We start from the raw sequence: 23159 nt of genomic DNA on the forward strand, positions 1-23159 counted from the left end.
TCAAATGTTCTTGAAGGTGAAAAATGAATTACCAGTCTTTGTTTTTTCTTTCACTGCTGTCGATTCTATTGGATTAAAAACTGAAATGAATGAAGTGTCCGTAATCACTTTTGCATCATTATTATGTCTCTCCTTTGTTACATTGGATACATTAATTTTAATGTAGCGTGTACAGTGCATCTGGGAAGTATTCACAGCACTTCACTTTCTCCACATTTTATTATGTTACAGGCTTATTCCAAAATGGATTAAATTACTTTTTTCCTCAAAATTCTACACAAAATACCCCAAAATGCCAGTGTGAAAAAAGGTTTTATGAGATTTTGTGCAAATTTATTAATACTAATAATAAAAAAAACAAGAAATAACATGTACATAAGTATTCACAAGTATTTCCATGAAGCTCTAAATTGAACATCTCTGGAGAGATCTGAAAATGGCTGTGCACCGACGCTCCCCATCCAACCTGATGGAGCTTGAGAGGTGCTGCAAAGAGGAATGGACCAAAATGCCTAAAGATAAGTGCACCAAGCTTGTGGCATCATATTCAAGAACACTTGAGGCTGTAATTGCTGCCAAAAGTGCATCAACAAAGTATTGAGTAAAGGCTGTGAATACTTACGTACATGTGATTTCTTAGATTTTTTTTTTAATAAATTTGGAAAATTTTCAAAAAAATGTTTTTTTTCATGTTCTCATTATGGGGTGTTGTGAGGAGAATTTTGAGGGAACTAATGCATTTCATCCAATTTGGTATCAGGCTGTAACATAACAAAATGTAGAAAAAGTAAAGTGCTGTGAATACTTTCTGGATGCACTGTAACAATATACAGCCATACCACATGATGGAGAAACAGCAGAGTACCTTTCTTTGGAGAAGCCACTGTTGTTTTCTTCTTTGCAGCTACAAATAAAAATACATTTAGAACTGTTCACGCTAGTAACTTCAATAACAATTAAGCACATTATTTAAATTACCTTTCTCTGTTGAAGCAGCTTTCAGATCTTCATCATCCGTCTCTGGTTCTTTAATGGAAAATGGTTATGTTTTTATAATGATCTGTATTAGTAACACGATATTTTAATGCATTCTATTTGTTATTGTAACAATGTGTAAAGACATTGAATGATTTAACTACTGTTTAAAACATCTTTTAGTTGCATTTTGTGCCTTGTGTGTAATGATTCTATTTTACAATAATATTGTTTAGTAGCCAGTGATTCAGTGCTTTCTTATTTTTATGCATTTCTTCTGATGTGAGTTGATTCCAACAATCATTGTGTAAAATAACAAAACTTGTAGTGAAGATTTGATATAAGCTTTGATACATTTCTTTGGGGGGGGCTAATTGCACATTGTGGTGGATTGAGGACAGGCATGTTATTTGTGAAGTTTGGCATTTTGTTCTGTGGCGCCGAATGAATTTTACTGTCATTATTAATGTAACCGTTGTGACTTGATTACATCTGTCCTCTTTGTCTCACCGTGGATTGAAGCTGCAGCCGGAGCTTCAGCAGGTGGAGCCTGGATCTCAGGCTGCACAGGAGGTGCCTGATCGGTGGCAGCAGGGTGCACTGGTTGGATTGGTTCTGGTGGCGGCTGGACTGGTGGTTGCACTGGTTGTAGATATGGCTGATACTGGACATAAGGCAGTGGTTGTTGGTATTGAGGCTGCATTTGTGGAGCGGCAGGATGGGTGGTCACAATCGGAGCTGAGGGCGCTGAAAAAAATGTTTGTTTCAAGTAATACCTGACAAACATGTACGATCACAAAGGTGTAAATAAGACCAACAACAATTCAGCAATGACTCAGTTAGTCCATCAACAAAACCTTTTGATGATATGCTATGTGTCAGATTTGAAGTAATTTAAACTCCTCAAATGAGAGGATTTGTTAACTTTCTGGTTTTGAAAGTGATTTTATGTTATTCCACATCATGAATGATGGAATGACTAAAAACTACTAGAAAGCAAGAAATGCTTTGTCCTGCTTCCATTAGCAGTGACATCATCAATCAAGAAGAAGTGTACTGTTGTATATTCCTTCAGTCTGTCTGATTCTCTCTATTTGCATCATCATGTCTTTGACATTATATTGAGAGTTTGAACAAACAGCCACCAAATACAAATCTAACACTTTGAATCTATTCCAGATCTTTTATCATCTTAATTTTCCATAACGAGGCAACCGGTCACACCTGGTCATGAACGGGTCATCAGTCAACTGTCCAATTACTACTTAATTTCTCTGGAAATTGAGGGACCGTGTGTAAAAATGACTCGTCTTCCTATGTAATAGTTACTGTCAAAATCTTTATGTATCCAGCTGTGAGTTGCTCAGTGACGCGTACCTGAGATCGTCTGTGGGGGGTACGGATTGTCTGTGACTATGTGATGAACTGGAAGAGACAGGGTTAATTTCAGCAGGATTACATTTGTAGGTAAATTTAACAGTTGTAAATATTAAAAGCAGGTCATCACCTTCAGTTATGTGTTTTTTCTTCATGATAATTCCTACAAACGTTTGTTTTTTTATCACTTACCGTACCAGCCTGGTGGAGACGGACAGTAGACAGGTGCAGGCCGGCACGGACCAACTATACCAGAGAATAACTCTGTTATTTGAAAGTATGTGTTATCTCCCCAAACACAGAAAAAACCATGAGGACACAAGTCCGATACCTTCCTGCCCAGATTCTGTATCCTCAGCTTGTTTTTGAGTTCCTGTCAATGAAAAATGAACATATTTAGTGAGAGTAAAGGACAAAGAAGTACCTTTTATTCAGATATCCAAGAAATAAGAAAAATAATTTTTAAATGATATAAGCCATGATGGTTTTTATTATTATTAAATAAAATGTACTTTTTCACTGTTCATTTTGTGAGGCAACTACTGTCCCAGTTTTTGTTTTTCCAAATGTAAAATTTTTATTGAATAATGTCATTAAGTATTTTAAGGTATATTGTATATTTTAAGGAAAGTAGCACATATCCAAATATTTCAGTCTCTGTTACTTTAAATATATTTATTTGATGATTTGATTACATGAAGTACAGTGTAAAAAAAAAGAAAAAAAGAAAAAAGAACAGTCTTCCTTTTTAATGGATTTTGTCAGTGCCCTAAAATATCTCTAGGTTATTGACTGAAAATGTTACCTGTTTTAGAAATCTTGGCCTTCGTCTCTCTCGTGGCTTTTGTAAGGAAATTGACAAAGAAACATGGAATGAAATTAAATGATTTTTTTTCTTGCAGTATTAAGATGTTTGTAAGCTTATAAAATGTCAGAGCACCTTTTAGAAGACCAGGCAGACTTCTGATCCTCTTGACCTTCGGTTCCAAAATTGCAATTCTGGGAAGAACTGTTTGAAACGTGAAATACACAAAACAATTTATTAGGCCACAACAAGAATGACAAAACAAATAAAAATCTATTTGAGTTTTTAAAGACAGGAGAGCATTACCTTTTCTTTTTGGCTTTTCCCCCATCTTGGTAATGTGTTGGTCTTAAAATAAATGAAACAGAAAACACAGGTTGAAATAGTTTAGTGTGACGAGATGATGGTTCGGGTTCTCCCGACCTGTTTCACCACTCAAATGGTTCCCTTTATGCTTACAGATAATTAAATACATATATACAAGAAAACCTTAACTGTTTAAAAAATGAATGAAAGACAAAGGGAAAACAAGACCTGTATCCAAACCCACATTATCCTCAGAATCAACTTACAATATCTACTGGTCCAAAAAAATTTAATACTGTAAAAACCCTTCATCATTAAAGATGGTGAGTTGTGTCCACAAACAAACATGTATCAAAGCACATTTGTGCAGTTAATTTATTAACACATTAACAGATGTGCCTTTTAATATTCCAGCCAGTAAACTGACCTGAAAGCAGTTTTCAGCTCCATCTCATTTGCTTATTTGAGTAAAATATGGCTGAGAATGAGGATTTGAGCTATCTGTGTTCCATCCAGGGCTTTTAACCAGAGGGGTTTTTTTTGTTTGTTTTTGTCTTAACTGTTTTTTTTTTTTTTTTTTTCTGAACAAAAATGGTATTTTAACATTTCCCAACCTTCCCGAACCAGTTAATAACATTCCATGTCAGCTGCGGGGCACTTCTGTATATGCCAGACCGGTATGTAGTGCAGTAATGCTCCCATAAAAAAACAGGACAATACCGCGTTCTGTAGCAGGCAGCAGAAGCTTCAACTTTTCAAAACAGGACACTGAGTAAAATAAAGCCTTTCAAGAGAAAGAGGGTCTGACCACCTGAAATAGTCCTATTGTGTATTTAAAGTGAAGCAGTGCATTTCTTGTATTTTTAAAAGACATCATTGTGTTGTTGTCAGCTTTGCAGAAAAGCCTGAGCAAACCCACTGCTGCCCACTGATTGGCTCTGCAGCTAAAGCTACAGTCCTCACATGACTCCAACAATAACCCATAACCACAACAAGGCAGCACTACATATGAATGTTATTAATACGGCTACGCACAAATAGCCACTTCCTAAAGCCATTCACACACTGAGTAAATATTAATCTGACCTGCTGTGTCGTTTCAGTCGGATTCATCATAACAACCTGGCAAGAAGACATTCTTGTTTTGGAAGATGACATCTGGGAAATTCCTTATTGTAGACATTACTTAAAGAAATGCAGCGTTTTTAAAGAAGTCCCTCAGTGTTTGTCTGCTCTGGGTATGTTTCTCAGCCTGAAACACGGGACGGCAGCATGTCATCTCCGCCAACAACATCCAAAATAAGTTATTTTAAAAGTTGAAATATATAACTGCCAGCTTTGACGTATCTTCAGCATTTTGCTTGCGCCAAAAATAAATCCCATTTGATCCACCAAGACACACACACACACAAAAAAAAACTAATAATGATCCAAATAAATGCAGTGTTTTTAAAGAAGTCCCTCGATGTTTGTCTGCTCCGGGTATGTTTCTCAGCGTGAAACTCAGGATGGCAGCGCTTTGTCTCCGCCAACAGCATCCAGAATAAATGATAGGTGAAAGAGAACTTCACTGATTCGTCGTCTTCTTCTATTGAGTTTAATGGTGGTTTGCAAACTGACGTGCATACCACCATCAACTGTTTGGGTGTGGAGCGTTAATGGAGTCTAACATCCTTGCTGAGTCATTGTAAGCAGAATTCATTTCAAGAATGAAAAAAATAATGGTATCAACCAGTTACCATTATTTTAAATAAATGATTCTGTTCTGGAACATAAAAAATATAAAGTTTCTGGTTTCATTTTTGTTCCGAGCAAAATACCAAAAGTTTCTGGTTTGTTTTCGTTCCATGAACCAGTTCAAAGCCTTGGGTTCCATCTGAAGTTTCAACATTTACAAAGGAAATACACGTTCAAACCACCCAAAACTGACTAGGGAAAGTGTATCTTAACTTTTTACTGGTAGTGTACATTTAAAAAGTATTTTAAATTACTTTTCGTCTCAGGATTCAGTGTGATGTTCTGAAAAGGATGCATTTGATCATTTGAGGAATGGCTTTAAATTTTCTTTGTGAAAGACACTAAACTTAAACTCTTAAATCTTCAATAAAATGATTTGAATTGTTTGATAAGAGTGTGGGTGTGTTGAGAATGAGCAACATGGTCCTTTGTTGATGTTGTTACCTTTTTTTCTTCTCACAGCTGAAACTCTCCTGGGAGCTTCTGCTTCTGAAACACAGCAAACGTGACTGAGACGTCTCAACATCACCACCGACAGCCCAGCAGCTTCTCACACACACAAACCTCTTTTGGTTGCAGCCTTGGTGACTGGCTGTTTGGCAGAATGCAAGCAGGGACACACTGGAACCACAAAGACAACGGTAAGACCACACTGAAGGAGAACATGAACTAGCTCCCTGCTCTCGTCCTTCCTGACCTGTGGGGACAGACTTTGCTGTGTCTTCCTCAGGTTCAGGCAACGGTTTCATCACATCCACTGTTGCCTTTTCCTCATCGCTATCTTCGTCATACTCCTCTTTTTCATCATCAGCTTCGGGTTTTGGTGGCGCGGTCAACGGCTCCTCTTCATCTTCCTGCTCATCCTCGTCCACAGGAGCAACACGTTGACCTGTAACTGATCCAACAGGTAAGTTTTAATGTAGTTCCTGAAGTCTAAATGAAGCATTTTTCCACCTTTGACCAGTGGGATTGACTCGCTAACTAGAAGCACATTCATTAGAACGTAACACTTGCAAATGCAAACAAAATGAAAGACACATTTGTAGTATTCCAGAAATGTAAAGCATTTATCCAGTTTAATCTGGTCTCCAGGTGTGTGCATGTGCAAGTTCTCCACCTATAACAAAACAACCCAGTCATGGCTTGAAGTATGTAGAAATTCAAGATGTTTTTATGCAGTATAACAATTATATTATCACAGAAGAGGTATTATTTAAATTTCTTTGATTTATTTTGAAAGAATTGAAAAAATTGGAATCTATATTGTGTGTAGTGCCCACACGTGTTCTGCTGTGGAGAAGGCTGGGCTCCACATGCTGTACGTACAGTATAAGTATGTTTCTTTCTGCTCTTGTCTCTCCTATCTGCAGTTCAGTCAAAGAATTGCAGAATTTTTGTCACGTGACAGTTGGTCTCGGTCGACTCGTACAAGGCTTCAGTCGCACTGAAGAGTGCAGAATGTTTTATTTTTTTAACATGATCTGATCATGCAGAAGACTTACATTTGGTGGAATGGCATAGAATAAAATAATTATTTTACGTTTATATTTGGTTACTTTTTGTAAGAAAATATGTTCTAACCTGCCAGCAGGTTAGAAGTTTCTGTGCAACTTCTAACCTTCTTGTTGCTATTTTATGGGTATCGACCACAACATTTTACGGTTTGTTCTGTCAGAGCAAATATTTGCATGAACTTTTGTTCTGTAATCAAACACCCTGATGTGTAATTATAGTGAAAGAACCTTTTAAAATTTCCCACCTTTCTTCTGAGAAGTGTTTGAAAGGAAGTAGTGAGTTTTGTTCTTAAGTTAAACTGGAGCCGTGTCTCAGCCTTAATGTTCGACCACGTGTGTGTACAGAAACTAAGACTGACTGACTCATATATTCACCAAATATCTCTGCATCCGTCTCCTCAGTCTCATCGTCATCCACCTGTGTGACGTCATCGTCTTCCTCCTCTGTCTCTGCCTCAGGCTTTGCTGCCTCCTGCTGGACAGTAAAAGCTGCTGCAGGGGCTGCTGGAAATAAACAGCACTGTTAATGCATACAGTCAGTGTGCACGTCAGGATATTCTGGTCTACGTGTCGGAGGTATGTTGGCTCCCTCCAGAGTGCACACCTCTGACATCACAGACGATCTGGACGTAGTCCTGACTTAAATCACATTGAATTTGGTCGTAATCAGTCATGCAGCATGTACACTGTATTACTTTGCATTTACAGACATAATAATTTGGGAGAAACGACCTACCTTTTAATTTAAAATGAAAATAACATAAAATACAACCCCCGTTTTACTCCCTCGCCATCAGTATTACCCTCCACGCACAGTTTTTTTTTCTAGAAAACCTTAATATGCCAGAAGGAAATAAGGTAAAGTCTACCTTTTAGCAATGTGTCTTCTTCATCATCATCTTCATCTGTGAAGGACTCTGATGTGATCTCATCTCCTTCATCTACGTCAGTGAGGGATTCTTTCATCTCTGGATGTTCTTGGTCGAAGGTGAATTCCAGTGAGCTGGTGTCAACATCTTCATCTTCTTCACTGGTCGTATCATCAGACACATCAGTGCTGGAGACAAAGTCGTCATCTTCGTCCTCATCACCCAGCACACCACTGTCCAGACTCTCAAAGTGAAGAATGTCACCATCCTCTTCTTCATCTTCATCATGGATGTCTTCTTTGGTGACATCTTCGAGTTTGTCCAGAGCAGTGCTTTCACTGCTTTTTTCAACATGGACATCTCTTTCAAAGTCATTTTTGACATCAATGTCCTCCTCCTCGTCTTCATCGTCTGCAAATTGATCAGAGGACCCAACAGAGATGTCCTTGTCTGATTGGTCCACACGATCATCATCTTCAGTGTCTTCTACAGGAAGAGGAGGAAGGTGATCATCACCATCATCATAAGCAGGAGAAACATCTATATCATCAGCATCAGACAGTGGAAAGCTGTCAGTTAATTTAACATCGTCTTCGTCATCACCAGTGTCAGTCTCGTCTTCCTCAGTAGACAGAGGTGTTGACTCACTGACGTCTGAAATGTCACTGAATGCATCATCACTGCTGTCTTCATCAAGAGCAACGTATGATTCTGAAGACACCTCTGTCTCCTCTTCTTCAGAGGTAGAAACAGCTTCAGGAGAAACTTGAACTTCATCCTCAGCAGCTGCAGGTTCTTCTGAAGATTCCTCCACATCATCTTCCTCCTCTTTCTCCTGCTTATACTCGGGGACATCTTTTTCATCTCCTGCCTCTTCTTTCACGTCATGTTCATCATCTTCATCGCTTTCAGGAGGAGCTGCATCAGGGTACTTTGTGTCAGGCTCATCTTCATCTCCCATCTCTTCCTCCTTTTCTTCTTCCTCCTCCAGATCTTCACCTTCATACTCTTCTTCCTCCTCCCCTTCCAGTTCTTCCTCTTCTTCTAATCCTTCCTCCTCCTCTTCATACTCTTCTTCTTCTTCTGTATAGTATTCTTCCTCCTCTTCTTCAGCAGCCTCCACTTCATCTCCTTCCTCCTCGTGCTCCTTTGTTGGAACCACTGCTTGCTTCTCAGCTTGCATCCCTATAACTATAAGAAACGTGTGTATGAGCTGATGTAGACACGGGTTCCTGCTCTCGTTTGACTGAGAATAATTAAAACATTGTTGAACTTGAAAGAAAACCGAAAACTATTCTCGTAAAGAGAAGAGCGGTCCACCGGTGCACGCTTCTTAGAGATGCCATTGTTATGATTGACCAAACATCAGGGAGTGAAGAAAACCTGGAAGAATATAGATGGACTTTGCAAGATGAATTTATGATGAATAGATAAAATAATCTGCAGTTTAATGAGGTTCAGTGTTTGCAGAATGAAAAAAAACAAACATTTGTAGCAGAAATAAACCGACTGAAGTTTGGAGGGAAAAACTGAAAGAGGGTGTCAGGGGTGTTTTTTGACCTAAGAAATAAAGCAAGGTAAGATCTGCAGTGGTGTAAGAGACTGAGACACAGGCAGTGAAGGGAGTGCAAGAGAACAAGGTGGATCTGTGGAGTTAAAACGCTGAACAGAGTAAAAAGTCAGAAGATCAGAGGAACAAGAAGACTAGAAGAAAAGTATGAGAAAGTACTGAAAACTTTAGGTGGTTTAGACGTGATGAAAAAAGACAAATGCGTCCGAAAAAGAGGAATAAGAATCCTGAGCCACAGCTTAATCCTCCTACACTTTAATATCGTCAGGCTAGTTGAGTCGAATGCTAACATTTTACTGAATTTGTTCACTTTTCCTGCTTTACCACCAAATGTAATGGGTTATTCCAGTTTGCAGGACAAATTGTGAGAATGCTGTCATGATAAAATGAACACATCAGCAGTTTATGTAGTTATCTGTGCAGGTTAATCTTGCAGCAGAGTCATAGCCTAAAAATCTGTGGGTAGAAATTGTAGTTAACAGTATTTTCTATCCACAAAGATATTAGTGCAGCTACTGTGCTGACGAGGTATTTTCCTGTGTGGGTGTGGTCTCTGAACACTCATGAGAGCAGATATTACAGAGTGAGACATACCTTTACTTCGAGATGGCAGGAATTCTCCTAGAACACAGAAGGATCAGCGTTCAGTGTCGGTAAAATACAAGTTCAGCTGTCAAAGTGACGCCAACAGGAAAACAGTTTAAATTGTGCAAGTATTTAATGACAAAAGTACACAAGTGCACTGGAATGATCTGCCTGTTGGTGTTTGGTCCGTCGTACGGTCACTTGGACACAAACGGTGTACGGTCATTTTTATGCAGGTTATACGTGACGAGAGATGTCGGCACACCGAGTTCTGCACACACCTTTATTAGCTGATGTGAAAATTTAGTTTACCAATCTTCTTTACAGCTACAATCAACTGTGAGCCAAGTCTCCCAACACATCCCAAATTAAATACGACCGTCTACTAGTGACCTGCCTCCACTTTTCACGCCGGTTGCCAAGAATCTGACCATTTCATTTGAGAGCACTGCAGTTTGTAAGAAACATGTTTCAAAACTTATCTCATTAAATTTTAATCAACTTAGAAATGTCACTAAAATCATACTCCTGAGTTAGTGTGATCAGAGGATCCTCTGTTCAGTTCTGAACCACTAAAGGCCCTTTGGGCGACGTTCTTCCTCGCCCAGTTGCTCCCGGTGTGCAGTGGAGTGCCGTACATGACAGCAGAGTGACATCAGTGTGTTTGAAGGGTGAAGGTGATGCATCATTATAAAGTTTGCTTGTTTAAGAACAGATTGAGGTTCTCAGGGATGCAGGTTGGGGTGGGCGTCGCCTTTCTTTTACTGATAACGGTGTTGTAATGAAAGCAGGAAGAAAAGTCTGAACAGTTGCGTGAGCACAAACCTTTTTTTCTCACTGCGTACAGATTTCCTGAGAAGAACAGAAGGTGACTTAGTATTTAAACCACAAACAGTTCTGAAGTAATGGTCACACGTGCATGTGCGTGTACCTTCATCTTCATCAGGAGCGATAATGTTGACAGCGAATCTAAACATGGCGCCCAACACGCTTGTTGACTCATCCACGACATCGTTCACCGCCTTCATGGGGTCTGAGCTGATTTTACTCAGACTTCCTGGAAAAAGTCGCACATAACCGAACATTATACTCACTCATAATCGTGTTAGTCTCCAGACCGCCCGAATTGGAATTGGATCCAGTTACTGTGGAATTGTTGACTTTTATTCTGGATGTTACGTCTGTCAAGGAGGTCGTTTGTCAGCTGTTTACTCCAAAACAGGCTTTTTTTTTTTTTTTTAAATTGTGAAATAGAGTATGTTTCTATATTTGATTTTTTTTTTTTTTTTTTTATTCGACTATATGAAACTTTTGGTCTATTCTGCAAAACATTACTCAGAAATTTGGGGAGGATCTTGACAAATGGGCGGAGTCAGGCTGATGAGATCAACTCAGCCATTTTACATTTTTTACGATATTTATCAATGTGGAATTGAACTATGAGATTTGGAAATCTGTTTTTAATCACAGCAAAATGCGTTTAGGGCCTTGGCTGAGGTATGCACTCAGTAACTTCTCTTCTGTTTTAAAAGAGCTGTTTTGTTCCTTTACTTTTCACCTGCATTCAGGAAAAGCACAAGAAACAAACCAAACAGATGAAGGTTAATCTGAGGGGGTGCAACAGGAGTCCATACCTGGACTTTGCACACAGTGAATGATTTTGTATCAGACACACCCACCTGTCAGTTTAACCAGCATTTATAGTATAATGCTACAATGTGCACCAAGCCGAAAAAACAACAAAAAACACTAACACTCGTTTGTCAAGCCATGAAGGGTGTAGTCTGATTTAATTTTAACTACGTCGTAGTGACTTTGTTTAAAATGTACATGTGGAAGGGTGCAAATTGGAGCAGAAAATTATTCCATTTAAAAAAAACAGGCTGTATGGGCTGTGTGATCAGTAATCAATAATTCCATCACGTGGGAAGGCCTGGTCGCTGCACATGTCTAACATGGTTTGATAATGAGGGCTGATGTTCTCCGTGAAGACATGATTGAAACACCGAGCCAGAGATCAGTTGAACAGGATCACAAACAAATGTATTGGACAGATAATTGTAGATAATAATAATAATAAATAGGTATGTGAAATGCACACAGTTGTATATTATCACATACATTAGTCAGTGTCAGACGTGTATGATGTTGGTTTTACATTTTGTTCCTCTTCTAGTTTGAGTAACCTGTGTTATTACTGTAAATCAGTTGCTTGTTTAATTTTTAACCAACCCGTAGGACAAAACAGTTATTTAGTTCATCAGGCATAACATTTGATAAAAATTAGCCAGTTTAAATCCCTTTATACCTGTTTGCCATCACATTAGAGACATTTAAATTGTGCAAACAAATTTAAACTGATTTAAATACGGTTAATCTGGTTAAATTCATAATTTTTTTTTCAAATAACATGATCCTTAGAGAGTGTCCCAATAATACAAACTATAGACTATATCTCCATCTGCTACAGCTGTTTTATTAAGTCAGCACAAAACAAAGACAGAAAATACAAGAACTTACAACAGGAAAAGTGTCTCTGAGAAAACTAAATGCATTGTTTGAAACTAATTTTACAACGCACCATTTTCAAGTAATTTGGACTGACTTGATTTTATCTGTTGTAGACCCAATAAAAACAGTTTAAAATACTCTTATTGTATTTGACTGGCTTTAAGTGGATCTAGACCAGTGAGAAAATTTGTTTTAAACTGAACTGAATGTAGTGCAGTTAAATACAAAGTGGTTTTAAATTGTTCCAAATGGTTCTATCATTAGAAATAAATAGTGATTTAAAGTATTTTCATCATGATTTATGTGTGGCTAATGAAATACTTTAATATAAAATAATAATAAAACACACATGAAAACCCACATTACAATTTGGCCTTTCTTGTGACATTTATGTTAGGAGAATGAAATTTTTGCCAACTAACTAATCAGTTAATTAACTCAGGGTTGGTGTTTTAAGCAATGTCATCATGTATTGTAAATGATGCTGTGCGTGGCAAATAGTTTTGAATATCCTACAATGTTTATTGAATCCACTGGACTCTACATGGAAAGCAAACACGTAAAACTGTTTACTCTGAGAAACTGAAAAGCTGTAAAATGCATCGATAACAGCAGGCAGAGATTTCAGATCAGAATGATTTATCTCATTTTCCCCCCACATGACTTTGCATTGAAATAAATCATACTCATCTGAAATGATTCAAAAATTGCAAACCATTTTTTTCGTCATTCTGATCAAATTAGAGGAAGAAAAGTGTAAATTTTTTTTCTTCAGGATAAAGTGACACAGATAAACATGCTAATATGCATGCTAACAATATCATACTGTAGATTTGGTCTAAAGATCCACAAGCTACCGTCATCATGTGGGCGGTCACACTAGTGATTGGCGTCACAAACCTTTAAGGTGTGATGAAATAGGCGGGACTATGATCTTACAAGTTGTACACTGCGGCGCTAATCGTCATCGACAAATATCTAAATACAGTGTTAAATTCTTTACAGTGAATCACTGTGTAGCAGCTTGCCTAAAAAAGATGTAGAGAGCTACATGCTGACGAGCCAACTTAGCTAGTGTGCCAAGCCAGGCTAGCTAGCTTATAGTTATTACACAAGAAGTTACTTGTACAATCCAGTCTGTTCTTACAGCTAACAGCAAAAATATCAACGTGTTTTTGAGACTGTTTTTACTTAACAGGATTTGGTACAGCTTAATTTCACTAACCGTTTTCTGGGACATGTCTAGCTAACATACCGTAATAGTCCCAGCGATTGTGAACACTGTTTACTTTTTGTGCCTCAAGGGTCAGTCGTAATATGATGGCTTGTGACTGTGGTTTGTGAGAAATGACGTTGAAATTCTGATTGAAATTTAGCAGCCAAAAAGTTAGTGTGACCGGCCTTCATTATTAAAAACAGCATGAAGCCATTAGTAGCAGATCATGGGTCTTGCCTCTCTGCCCTGATTCCTTTAAAACTTTCCTGATGGCAGGAAGAGGGCGACCTGGTTGGATGAGAAACACAGTGAGCAAAAAGAGGAGAAGGTAATGTTACACAATATGTTCAGCAAGTCTTCAACGTGAAGGTAGGAAGAAGGTTTCAGTCCTGTGTGAACATCTGCTTGTGTCACTGAAAAGCTGTTGTTAAAGATAAGGTGTTGTGGTCAGTTCTCCAAGATCAGCCAGACTGAGGTCAAAAGAGATTCTGGACTTCCCACTAGGAATGGTTTACCACTGAAACAGAGGACAGTTTCAACATCCTGTCTTCTAGTTTTTGTTCTATGTTGGCACCTGAGCTGAAAATCATAGAGGATACATTGTGTCACCATGACTGGAGCCTCCTCAGGTTTCATTTGGACCAGGGTTGTTATTCCAGATCCAGAGTTCTTTATCATCGACAAATATTTTGGAAATCTCTGGAAATACTGAGAGTCTTCTTAGGATGAAAGTTAAGGCGTCTCAGGGATAATTCTGCTTTTCATTCAGACTTGGAATCAAGATTTTTTAAAATAAGTTTTAGAATTTATATTTTGTCACCATGGATCATTTATCAATAAACTGTATGCATCTTAAGATTTTAGATTTTTAAAATTTCAAGGATTTGTCATCTGGTGCTCTTCTAGAAGAACGCTGCCTTTGTTGGTTTTTAAAAATCCTAATCTTTGTGCCCTGCCAGATTTCAAAACGTGAGTGGTATCTGAAGTGTGGATGGCTAAAGAGTCTCTCTTGACAGATATTCATGTTGACTTCTATCAATGAAACACAAACGTCGGTTCTTACCCGAAATGCTTTTGTAGGCCGTCAGGTCAAAGATGATGACGAAAACGCAGGACCATGTAATGATGAGTGCCAAAACCAAGATCCAGGCCAGTGGGGAGCTGAACGTAGAGTAGAGGTCATCGGTGAAAGTTCTCTTTGGCGTTCGCACAGGCGTTGAGCCAGCATCAACATTTTTGTCAATTACCATGGTCGTGGTTGTAGATAGCCGCGCTGAGGCAAAAGCATGACCAACAAATGTATGAATGAGAATGTTTCAATATAGCATGCACTCCTCTGCTAGTCACCAGAATAGCTAGTATAAGTATTATCTAAGTGTTTTTAAATTCTCTGGACCTGTTTTCAAAATTCTAGTGTTATAATTCCAGGTCATGCACCCGATCAGAAAAAACATTTGTGCAAGATAAATGCACAGCATTTTCTTTGTGGGGAGGGATTCCCCCAAAAAATGGAACAGATGTGAGTGTAGGCCACACTAACTTTGACAGCATGTTAAGAATCAGTTCATAAGTAAAATGGTCTTAATATCCAGTATTATGAAAGTGATTTCAAATCACAGATTCACACCTTCATCTGGAGAAACTGCAGAATCTTGATTACATTTTGCTGATGTGTCAGAAATCAAAAATCAAATCAAATGATTGCAACAGGGTAGTTTGCCAGTCTTGGTGCCATCAGCAAATGTTTTGCTGATACTGTTTGGTTTTCGGTCTGATATTAGCTAAAATTAGTGGGTGAGACATTAGACACCCCCCCCCCCCCCCCCATACACACACACAGACACACACACACACCAAAACAAACAAACAAACAAAAATCTTCTGTTGCACATCTGGGTCATGTTGTGGCCTGTGCTGGTTTTCCTTTGGAGGAGTAGAATACTTGTTTGACAGTTTGAGGTGTTTTGTTAGATGACTGGATTTGCAAAGCAGATCCAGAAAAATGTAGATATAAACAGATAAGCTGCTTCAGTATTGCCTGAAACTGAAGGATCCAGCATGGGTATTGTTTTGGACATGAAAACATCCCTAGTTTTTCCTCAGCTGCAGCGAGTTCCATGACCCTGCTGTGAGCAGCTCATGGAGCGTGAGACTGTTTTTGTCCTGGGAGTCTCGTACTTTAGTGTTGATTCTGTGCTTTAAACCTTACAAACAGGAAGTTTGAATCCCTGCAGCTGTCGCTGAGAAACTTGCACTTCCTTTGAAGCATGGTAGTGTCCTGTACAGTGCGCTTGTGGAAGTCACTGCGAGGTCTTCGGCGGTGCTCAGGCCACCTGTTGAATGTCTTCAGTCTGCTGTTGGCAGCACATGCTCCGTTACTCTGTTCCTGCTGACTCAAACAGCTTCGCAGCACCAGCACGCCTCTACGTCTCTTCTCTGCTGACCCTTTGAGCTTTCTTGTGGTGCGGCAGGAACGTAAAACTGTATTTATTTTTTTGTAGAGCTCTCATTGTTTTTCTTTGTGCATGAGATATAGAAGGAAAACCAGGAGCTCCACCACTGTTAAGCTCTGCTTTTTGACCCTTACATGGTTTGACCGTCCGTCTGTGTACTCGTCCTCCTTTTATGGCGGACTTGTCGGCACACTGAGGCTGACATTTCTGTTGTTACTCTCACCGGGTATTCATGGCAGCTCACGCCACAGCAGATATTAAGAGTTCGTCTTTGGCTTAGTGCAGCAGACGTCAAGCGTTAAGGCTTGCTAAATATAATAGAACGTAGCATGTACACTTGTTTGTACAAATTATGTTTTGTTTTTTTTGTTTTTTTTTTGCTTCATAAATTAAGTTAATCCCTGACATGTAAGTCAGAGATGGTGTTCTGGGTTGTTTGGGTTTATTCTTTCTAGTCGATTTCATAATGTCAGTAACGTACATAAGATATTACCGTATTTTCCAGAGTATAAGTCGTGCTTTGTTTTACTAGTTTAGGAGGCCCTGCATCTTATACTTTGGTGCAACTTACATACCAAGAAATTATGCATTTGTTATTCATAATAATAACAATTATGGTAACTATTTATGTAGGACTTCTAGAGGAATCAAAGCACTCAACAAAATAGACTCCAAATATAACAGAACAAATGGCATTAATAAAAAGTACACTTAAACAATGGACAAAAAAAATCCCAAATTAATGAACTGATAATAAAGAAATTATTCCAGAAATATGGGAATAGGTATCTTGGAAAACTCAATTTGATGGTTGTACCACTAATACTACTGCTGCTGCTACTGCTAATTATTGCAGGTTTGAACCAAACATACAAAATACTTCACAAAATAAAATGCTAGAAAAGACAATAAAAACACCCAACATATGAAACACAGTAATTTAAAAAGAAAGAATTGATTAACTAAGAAATACAGAAAAGACTGTTTTAAAACATTAAATTATTATTAACTGCCGCCCATCCTGGATATGATTAGGTTCAATCCCAACACTCTCACATCGTCCTGCATTTTGCACAGAGTGTGAGACTATTGGGATTAGGCCTAAATCTGCATCCTGGTCTGAAGCCTGCAAAAAATCTCAGCACGGGCTCAGAGGTGGGATTAGAACTCACTGACGTCCACACTACAGGTGAAAGTCGAGTATCAGTGGAGTCGCACACAAGACCCATGAGGAACACGCAGATGGTTCCTTTCACAGCAAACCGTGTCCATCCAGACCTTCTACTGTAGCTTACGGTGATGCTAAGTAATAGTTTTAGGGAAACCAGCCCACTCTGGACCAAAGGGCAAATACAGTTTCTCATCAGGATCCAGATTCACTGTGGCAACCCCCAGCAAAAAAAAAAAAAACAGGAGCAGCCAAAAGAAATCATCATCATCATGCTGCTCATTTGTATTTTGTCAGACTGATATGACAGAAGTATTATTTCATCATTTTAGCCACATGTCAGTCATCGGACCGTCGTGTCCAAATCTAGGACACCGTTATTGTTTGTTTGTCTTCAAGAGGACAGACTTCCAACGTACTGCTAACACGATGATGACATGAATATTTTCTCTTCTTAAATAATAATAAAAAGTTACAGGTTGTTTATGATGCAGCCAACAAACATGGGAGCAATTGAGGTTTTTTTTTTTTTTTTTTTTTTTTATTCTGAATGTTTAGTCTATCAAAAAAAAAAAAAATCTTTATTTGCAGGATGCAGGGAGTTCAGTTTTGTTTTCTCACTCTGTTACGTTTGTGTAATCCGTACGGAGTGTAAAAATGGCGTCCTAACAACTACCGACAGTGTTTACAGTGTATAGAGCCTCCTCATACATTATAGTGTCGTATTTTGGGATTTCTTAAAGTCTTCTGCACAGCAGATGACTGATCTGAGTTCAAAACAAAGTGAGAGCTGCCATCAGTGCATCAGTCAGCGATAAATAGACTGCAGTGATCACAGGACGTGGACCACACGATGATGAAGTGTATGCTGTAAGTTTTAGTTTGACTGAATGACAGAGGATGATTGAAAATTGGTTTCTGTGACTCCCCCTCCCCTCTTTTTTTTGTTTTTGTTTTTGTCAGATCAATAATGTTTGTCAGTGGTCATTTTTTAACAGTTGGTTTCAAATCTTTTACAGTGTGCTGCTGTGGTCTCCACTTCCTGTTAGTTTTCAGGGTGCTTGACTTTCAGTGAGTTATTCCATGAATGTCTTGGAGTTTTTAGGTGAATTTGTAAACTCTGATCTAGACTTCCTGTTTTTAACCATTGGTTTACGTCTTGTAAACTTCTCAGGCATGAGAATACCTTGTGGCTCCATGTTTGTCTTAGTGCGAAATGGCCCCAATGCGAGGGATCGATGGAGCAGACAGTATTCTGATGCCAGCTACCATGTATTTTCCTCATGCAAAAGTTCAACCATTAAACAATGTGAACGTAGTCATGCAGGGAACTGTTTGGAATTTTTATTCCTGCCCTCTCTATTTACTCTGCTGAAGTCTTGTCGAGTCCCCCAACTTTGACACAGAAACACTTTCCTCTTGGAGGGTGTTATTGATCTGGCCAGATGTTGTGGAGAGGGTTTTCTATACTTGTTCTTCTTAAAACCTTTTTGTGTTCCTGAGCACCTGATAATGATTTTTTTTATATGTGTGTGTGTGTGTGGGGGGGGGGGGGGGGGTCACTGCCGGTGACAGTTCTTTAGACTCCATGTTGACAGTTAACAGTGACGTGTTCCAAATGTTGCACTCAAAACCAACTTGACCCGTTTTATCTGCCAATTGATGTGTGAACATAACACAGATCTGCAGTCAAATGTACAATTACATAGTTTTGTTCCCTTAAAACGGGGGGCCCATGGAAAAGTGTTATCATTTTCCTACGCGGTTCACCTGACTTGGTCGTAACCATCCTTGCACATGAAAAATTTCAGATATGTGATGTGACATCCAGCATGCTGTCACAGCTAGAATACCATAACAATAATCAGTTTAATAAAGCTTGTCCACTGTAACGTGATGATGCGCTACCTTCAGCTGTTTCAGTCATTGCTTGGAAATAGAAGTTTTAATCCCAGAGTTAATCCTTCAGATTCTTTGCAGAATTTAATCCCAGTGTTGAATTCTCATGGAGCAGTGACATGGGTTTGGTCGGTTCTGGGGATCCCACTTTGTAGAAGTCACAGATTCTTGACACAGGAAGGAGTCCAAAACATTGTGCGGTAGTCCAGAGAGCTGCGTCCGGTCCCAGTGGATGAGGCTGTGGGAGGACAGACGGTCTGCCTGATTGGGGCTGAGGGTTGTTGCTGGAGGAGCCTGAATGTTGACCCCCAACCCCCTCCGGCTCTGACAGAATTAGCCGCGGGGAGTGACGGATACTGGAGGGACGAGTGACATGGAGAGAGAGAGAGAGAGAGGTTTACTGTGACACTGTCCCAGCAGCCTCTGGAGTCGCATGATTCTAGTGTGGTCAGTATTTTCTCACTGTCAGTTATTATTATTTTTTATTTCTTGTGTTTTTGTTGTAAACTTTTTGAGTTGTTCTCGTCTGACAAGTAACTCAGAGCGCCTCAGAAACACCGTGTGTTGTTTCTGAGGCGCTCTGAGTTATTCTTAGAGCAGCTGTTCTGCTTTGCCTTTTTAGGCCTGAGGCGTGACCCCCGGCCGGCTCCCCTCCTCTGCGTTAAATAACCCCCCACCACCACCTCACAGTGCAGAACCCTGACCGAGCTGAAGCTTCTGAAGTCTCAGTTTGAATGTTGCAGCTGAAGTGAAAGTCTGACAACTTCGACTCTTTTTGTGCAGCTCACTGGAGCTGAAATCTAATAACTTCCTCCAAATCAGGTCGACGGCTCAGATTTACAGCATGTATTATATCTGCTTGTCCACGTTCAGGGAGCAGAAACTCACTCATGTTCATTTATGTGTGTTTTCCCACAGTTCTTTCATTTAAAGGCCAACAGATGGAAGAAGTCAGTCATTTCAAATGTTATATTTAGACGTCTGTTGCTGTTAACTGTCAACATGAAGACCGACGCCTGAGAGCGGGGCGGGGGGGGGGCACAGCTAAAAACCAGACAAACCATCAGAGAGGTCGCAGAAACGAGCTGCCAACAAATCTATCTGCCACTTTCTTCAAAAAATATTTTTGCTGTGACCTCAGGAAGGCCATGAAGAGAAAAAACTGGTGTAATACAGAATTGTTTGTATGTTAAAGAAAACCCCTTCACGATGGTTAACTAGATCAAGAACAACCTGCAAGAAATAGAACAGATGAGCTCTTATTTTTCTCTGCAATTTCTATTATGGCACGTCATAATTCATCACCACCAGAGGGCGATGTTTACTTTTAAACAACAATGTCCTCTGGCACAAGAAAATTTATTAGAACATCTCTCTCTCTCTCTCTCTCTCAAAGAATTCTAGCAATATAGGATTAATGCAGTTGGAAAAAGCTTTGTTCTTCACAGTTTACCCAAATATAATTATATGCATTAATGACAGGCCATTTAAACAGATATTTATGCAAATAAGATGAAATCTTACCACATTAGTTTCTGTGGACAAGGGAGCTGCCCCTGGGTATCGTGGCAATCTGTTACCATGGCAACACACATCCATATCTTTTTGTAGGCAGAGAAGAAACTACACAAACACAGAGGCAGATGATTGCTCATTCATTGATGAAGCTAATATCCCTTCTAGGTCAGCGCAGGTTTCATGAAGCAGCGACTTTAAATAAGCATCAAAGGGAAAAGCACTTAATGAAATGTGGTTCATGAAGGTGTTCTGGATAACACTGTGTGTGTGTGTGGGGGGGGGGGGGGGGGGGGGGGAGAGCCCACTAGGATGTCCTTGTTGTTGTTCTTCTTTCATCTGCTCCCTTTAGGGGGCGCCACAGCAGATCATCCATCTCCATCTCAGCCTGACCTGTGCATCCTTTTCTCACAGCAACCACCTGCATGTCCTCCTTCAGCTCATCTGTAAACCTCCTCTTTGGCCTCCTTCATCTGCACCTGCTTGGTGGCTCCATCCTCAGCATCCTTCTCCTTATATACCAATCATCTTGCTTCTACATATGCCTACACTGTCTTCACCTCACCTCTTTCACTTTATCTCCAAACCTTTTTATCTGTGCTGCACTTCCTGCTTTTTATTGCCCCCTGGAGGAATCTGTAGGTTGAAACAAATTTAGGTTATATTACAAAATTGACCAAAGAGGTGTCAAAGCGGCAAGTCAATCAAAGACGGCAATTTACAGTTAACAGTCAAATGAGTGAGGCAGCGTGATACAGGATGCATCTTGCAAGCAAACGGCTTTGAGGAGATACTCTGTGGCCTCCCCAGGTTTATTGCAGATAAGGCAGACTGTGCACAATCGCACTCTGACTAAAGTACTAACATTCACACGCAGCAGATGGCACAGTGAGCCGGCTCGTCACATTTGAAGGCTGATATCTGAGGTGTCAGCACTGCATCATTTCACGGAGTACTGCTGGGAAAGAATCCCTCTATAATGAGGTGTGTGATGGACATGTTTCTTACATAACAAGCAGACTCGCTGAGGCCTGATTTATTTTATTTATTTATATATATTTTGCTGTAAAGATATCAATGAACAGCTTCATAAGCCCAGAAAAACACTTGCAAATATTTTCCAACAATTGCAACATAAATGTGCGATTAATAAATTCTTGGTGAAGTCATTCTGGCTTCACAGAGGTCATAGGTCAGCTGCATCCAGTTGCAGTTATTTGTGCACATAAACATTTGTAAGATTAAATGATTAATCCTGTGGCAGCTCAGTTCAGTGGGGATCTGTCAGACCTCCCTTCAGAAAAACAGGAATCTGTTCATTATTTGTTTCTCTGCAGCATCCGTCTGTCAACTTCATCATTCTGTTTAAGAACAAAGAAACGAGTTTCATATTGCTGACATGCAAGGTCACACAAGGTTTTAACCTGTTTTATTCTGTCAAAGGAAATATGTTACCTCTAAGGATAAGGACTGGCCTGCCAACATGTAGACCTGGGTCTGATTCCCCCCCGTGTTCCTTGGATAAGATACTTATTCTGCATTGTCTCAGTCCACCCAGCTGTAAAATGTGGACTGGCTTTGGTTGGGAAGTAATCTGCGTTGGACTGGAGTCCCATCCAGAGGGAGTCGTGGACTCTTGTCTGCTTCACGCCACAGAAACCACAGATTAGCACCAACCCGCTGGGCCTCAGGGCCAATAAGGATTTACTATGCTTTTCAGATTAATTATGTTTCAGCATCTTTGCATAAATTTGCATACTGTTAATGCTGAAGATGACACAGCTGCTCTTGATTTTAATAGGTTAAAGGTCAAGAGGACTTGTATTACAGCTTTGCTGTTTCTTAAATTGTCTTGTAAAGCTTATGTTTCTCTGAGTTATTACAGTTCTTATCATTTTAAGGTTGGCATGAAATCATTTTTGAGGTACAAGTCAAACATCTGTAGCTGATTATCAGATTTATGTTCTGAATTCTTCTTCTTTTTTTTTTTTTTTTTGAACTGTAACTGGTTTGTTTGATTTCTGTCTGCGCCGTGACACCTGCTGCACACCGTCAGTCGGCAGGCGGTGCTAGTGAGCCATGCTGAAAACACAGCTTCCCGTCACCATGGTGACGGTGTATGCTCATTATGGTGTAAAGATGCTCCTGCAGGCGGAGTAGTTAACCGAGGAGGAGCCGGAGCGCGGGGGTCTGTTGTGGAATGAGCCATTAGCCTGCAGGGAGCAACAGAAACCCGCCTGTAAATAGACGGTGGTGTATCTGACTGCACCGGCTGAACCGATGCGTGGACAGTAGGTGCTGGGGCGGCCACGCTCACATGAGCATCATTACAGTCAACATCTGTCTGACACAAACCGACCCACAGTGCTTGTTGTTCCACCCAAAGCGACTCATAATGGAGCAGGCTGTGAAACCTTGAGGGCTTTTAAGTGTGGCTGCAGCTGGATGACGTGATCCTGCTGAAAAAACACAACCCAAAAAACATATATTCATGTGCAGCATGCTGTGAGCTTCACTGTGCTTTACTGAGCCTGAGTAATCCCATTTTAAATGACCTTGTGATTTCAGCTATACAGTATTCAAAGGGGAAATGTACTGTGAATTGTATGACACTTTATTCTTCTTCTGCATCTTTTTCCATGCTTATAGAGGCTTGTGT

The 23159-nt window shown here is 39.7% G+C and overlaps 3 protein-coding genes across 3 annotated transcripts in view; 1 reads left to right on the forward strand and 2 right to left on the reverse strand.

Annotated features, from left to right (window-relative positions):
• Positions 1–8651, reverse strand: LOC117502810 (probable serine/threonine-protein kinase kinX). The gene is made up of 15 exons (XM_034161917.1): positions 7584–8651; positions 7090–7215; positions 5898–6095; positions 5765–5821; positions 5645–5689; positions 3464–3505; positions 3293–3361; positions 3158–3193; positions 2684–2725; positions 2545–2598; positions 2353–2400; positions 1486–1722; positions 979–1026; positions 866–904; positions 1–65 (listed from the first exon to the last, which is right to left on the reverse strand). The coding sequence occupies exons 1-15, from the start codon at positions 8542–8544 to the stop codon at positions 1–3; spliced, it is 2067 nt and encodes a 688-aa protein (XP_034017808.1). The 5' UTR covers positions 8545–8651.
• Positions 5821–23159, forward strand: part of si:dkey-1j5.4 (leucine-rich repeat-containing protein 15) — a 26753-nt gene continuing 9414 nt past the window's right edge. Inside the window, exons 1-2 of the mRNA XM_034162730.1 lie at positions 5821–5841; positions 6012–6107. The gene's annotated coding sequence lies outside the window, so the exon portion shown is untranslated. The remainder of the gene's footprint in view (positions 5842–6011; positions 6108–23159) is intronic.
• LOC117502811 (triadin-like) lies at positions 8674–19417 on the reverse strand (the record flags this gene model as incomplete). Its single annotated transcript, XM_034161918.1, has 7 exons — positions 18995–19417; positions 14529–14738; positions 13703–13753; positions 10670–10795; positions 10564–10590; positions 9748–9774; positions 8674–8774 (listed from the first exon to the last, which is right to left on the reverse strand). Coding segments are annotated over exons 1-7 (561 nt in total), but the record flags the coding sequence as incomplete, so codon positions are not given.

This window comes from Thalassophryne amazonica, chromosome 21 (assembly GCF_902500255.1).
Source record: "Thalassophryne amazonica chromosome 21, fThaAma1.1, whole genome shotgun sequence".
NCBI classification, from domain to species: domain Eukaryota; kingdom Metazoa; phylum Chordata; class Actinopteri; order Batrachoidiformes; family Batrachoididae; genus Thalassophryne; species Thalassophryne amazonica.

Bases quoted from the DNA above. Each gene is read 5' to 3' on its own strand.
- LOC117502810 (XM_034161917.1), bottom strand. From the start codon at position 8,544: ATGGGAGATGAAGATGAGCCTGACACAAAGTACCCTGATGCAGCTCCT. The intron at 1,027-1,485 runs GTGAGACAAAGA...TTTCCATTAAAG, and splicing joins GGCTGCAGCTTCAATCCACG to AACCAGAGACGGATGATGAA. The intron at 905-978 runs GTAATTTAAATA...TTTTATTTGTAG, and splicing joins AGCTGCTTCAACAGAGAAAG to CTGCAAAGAAGAAAACAACA.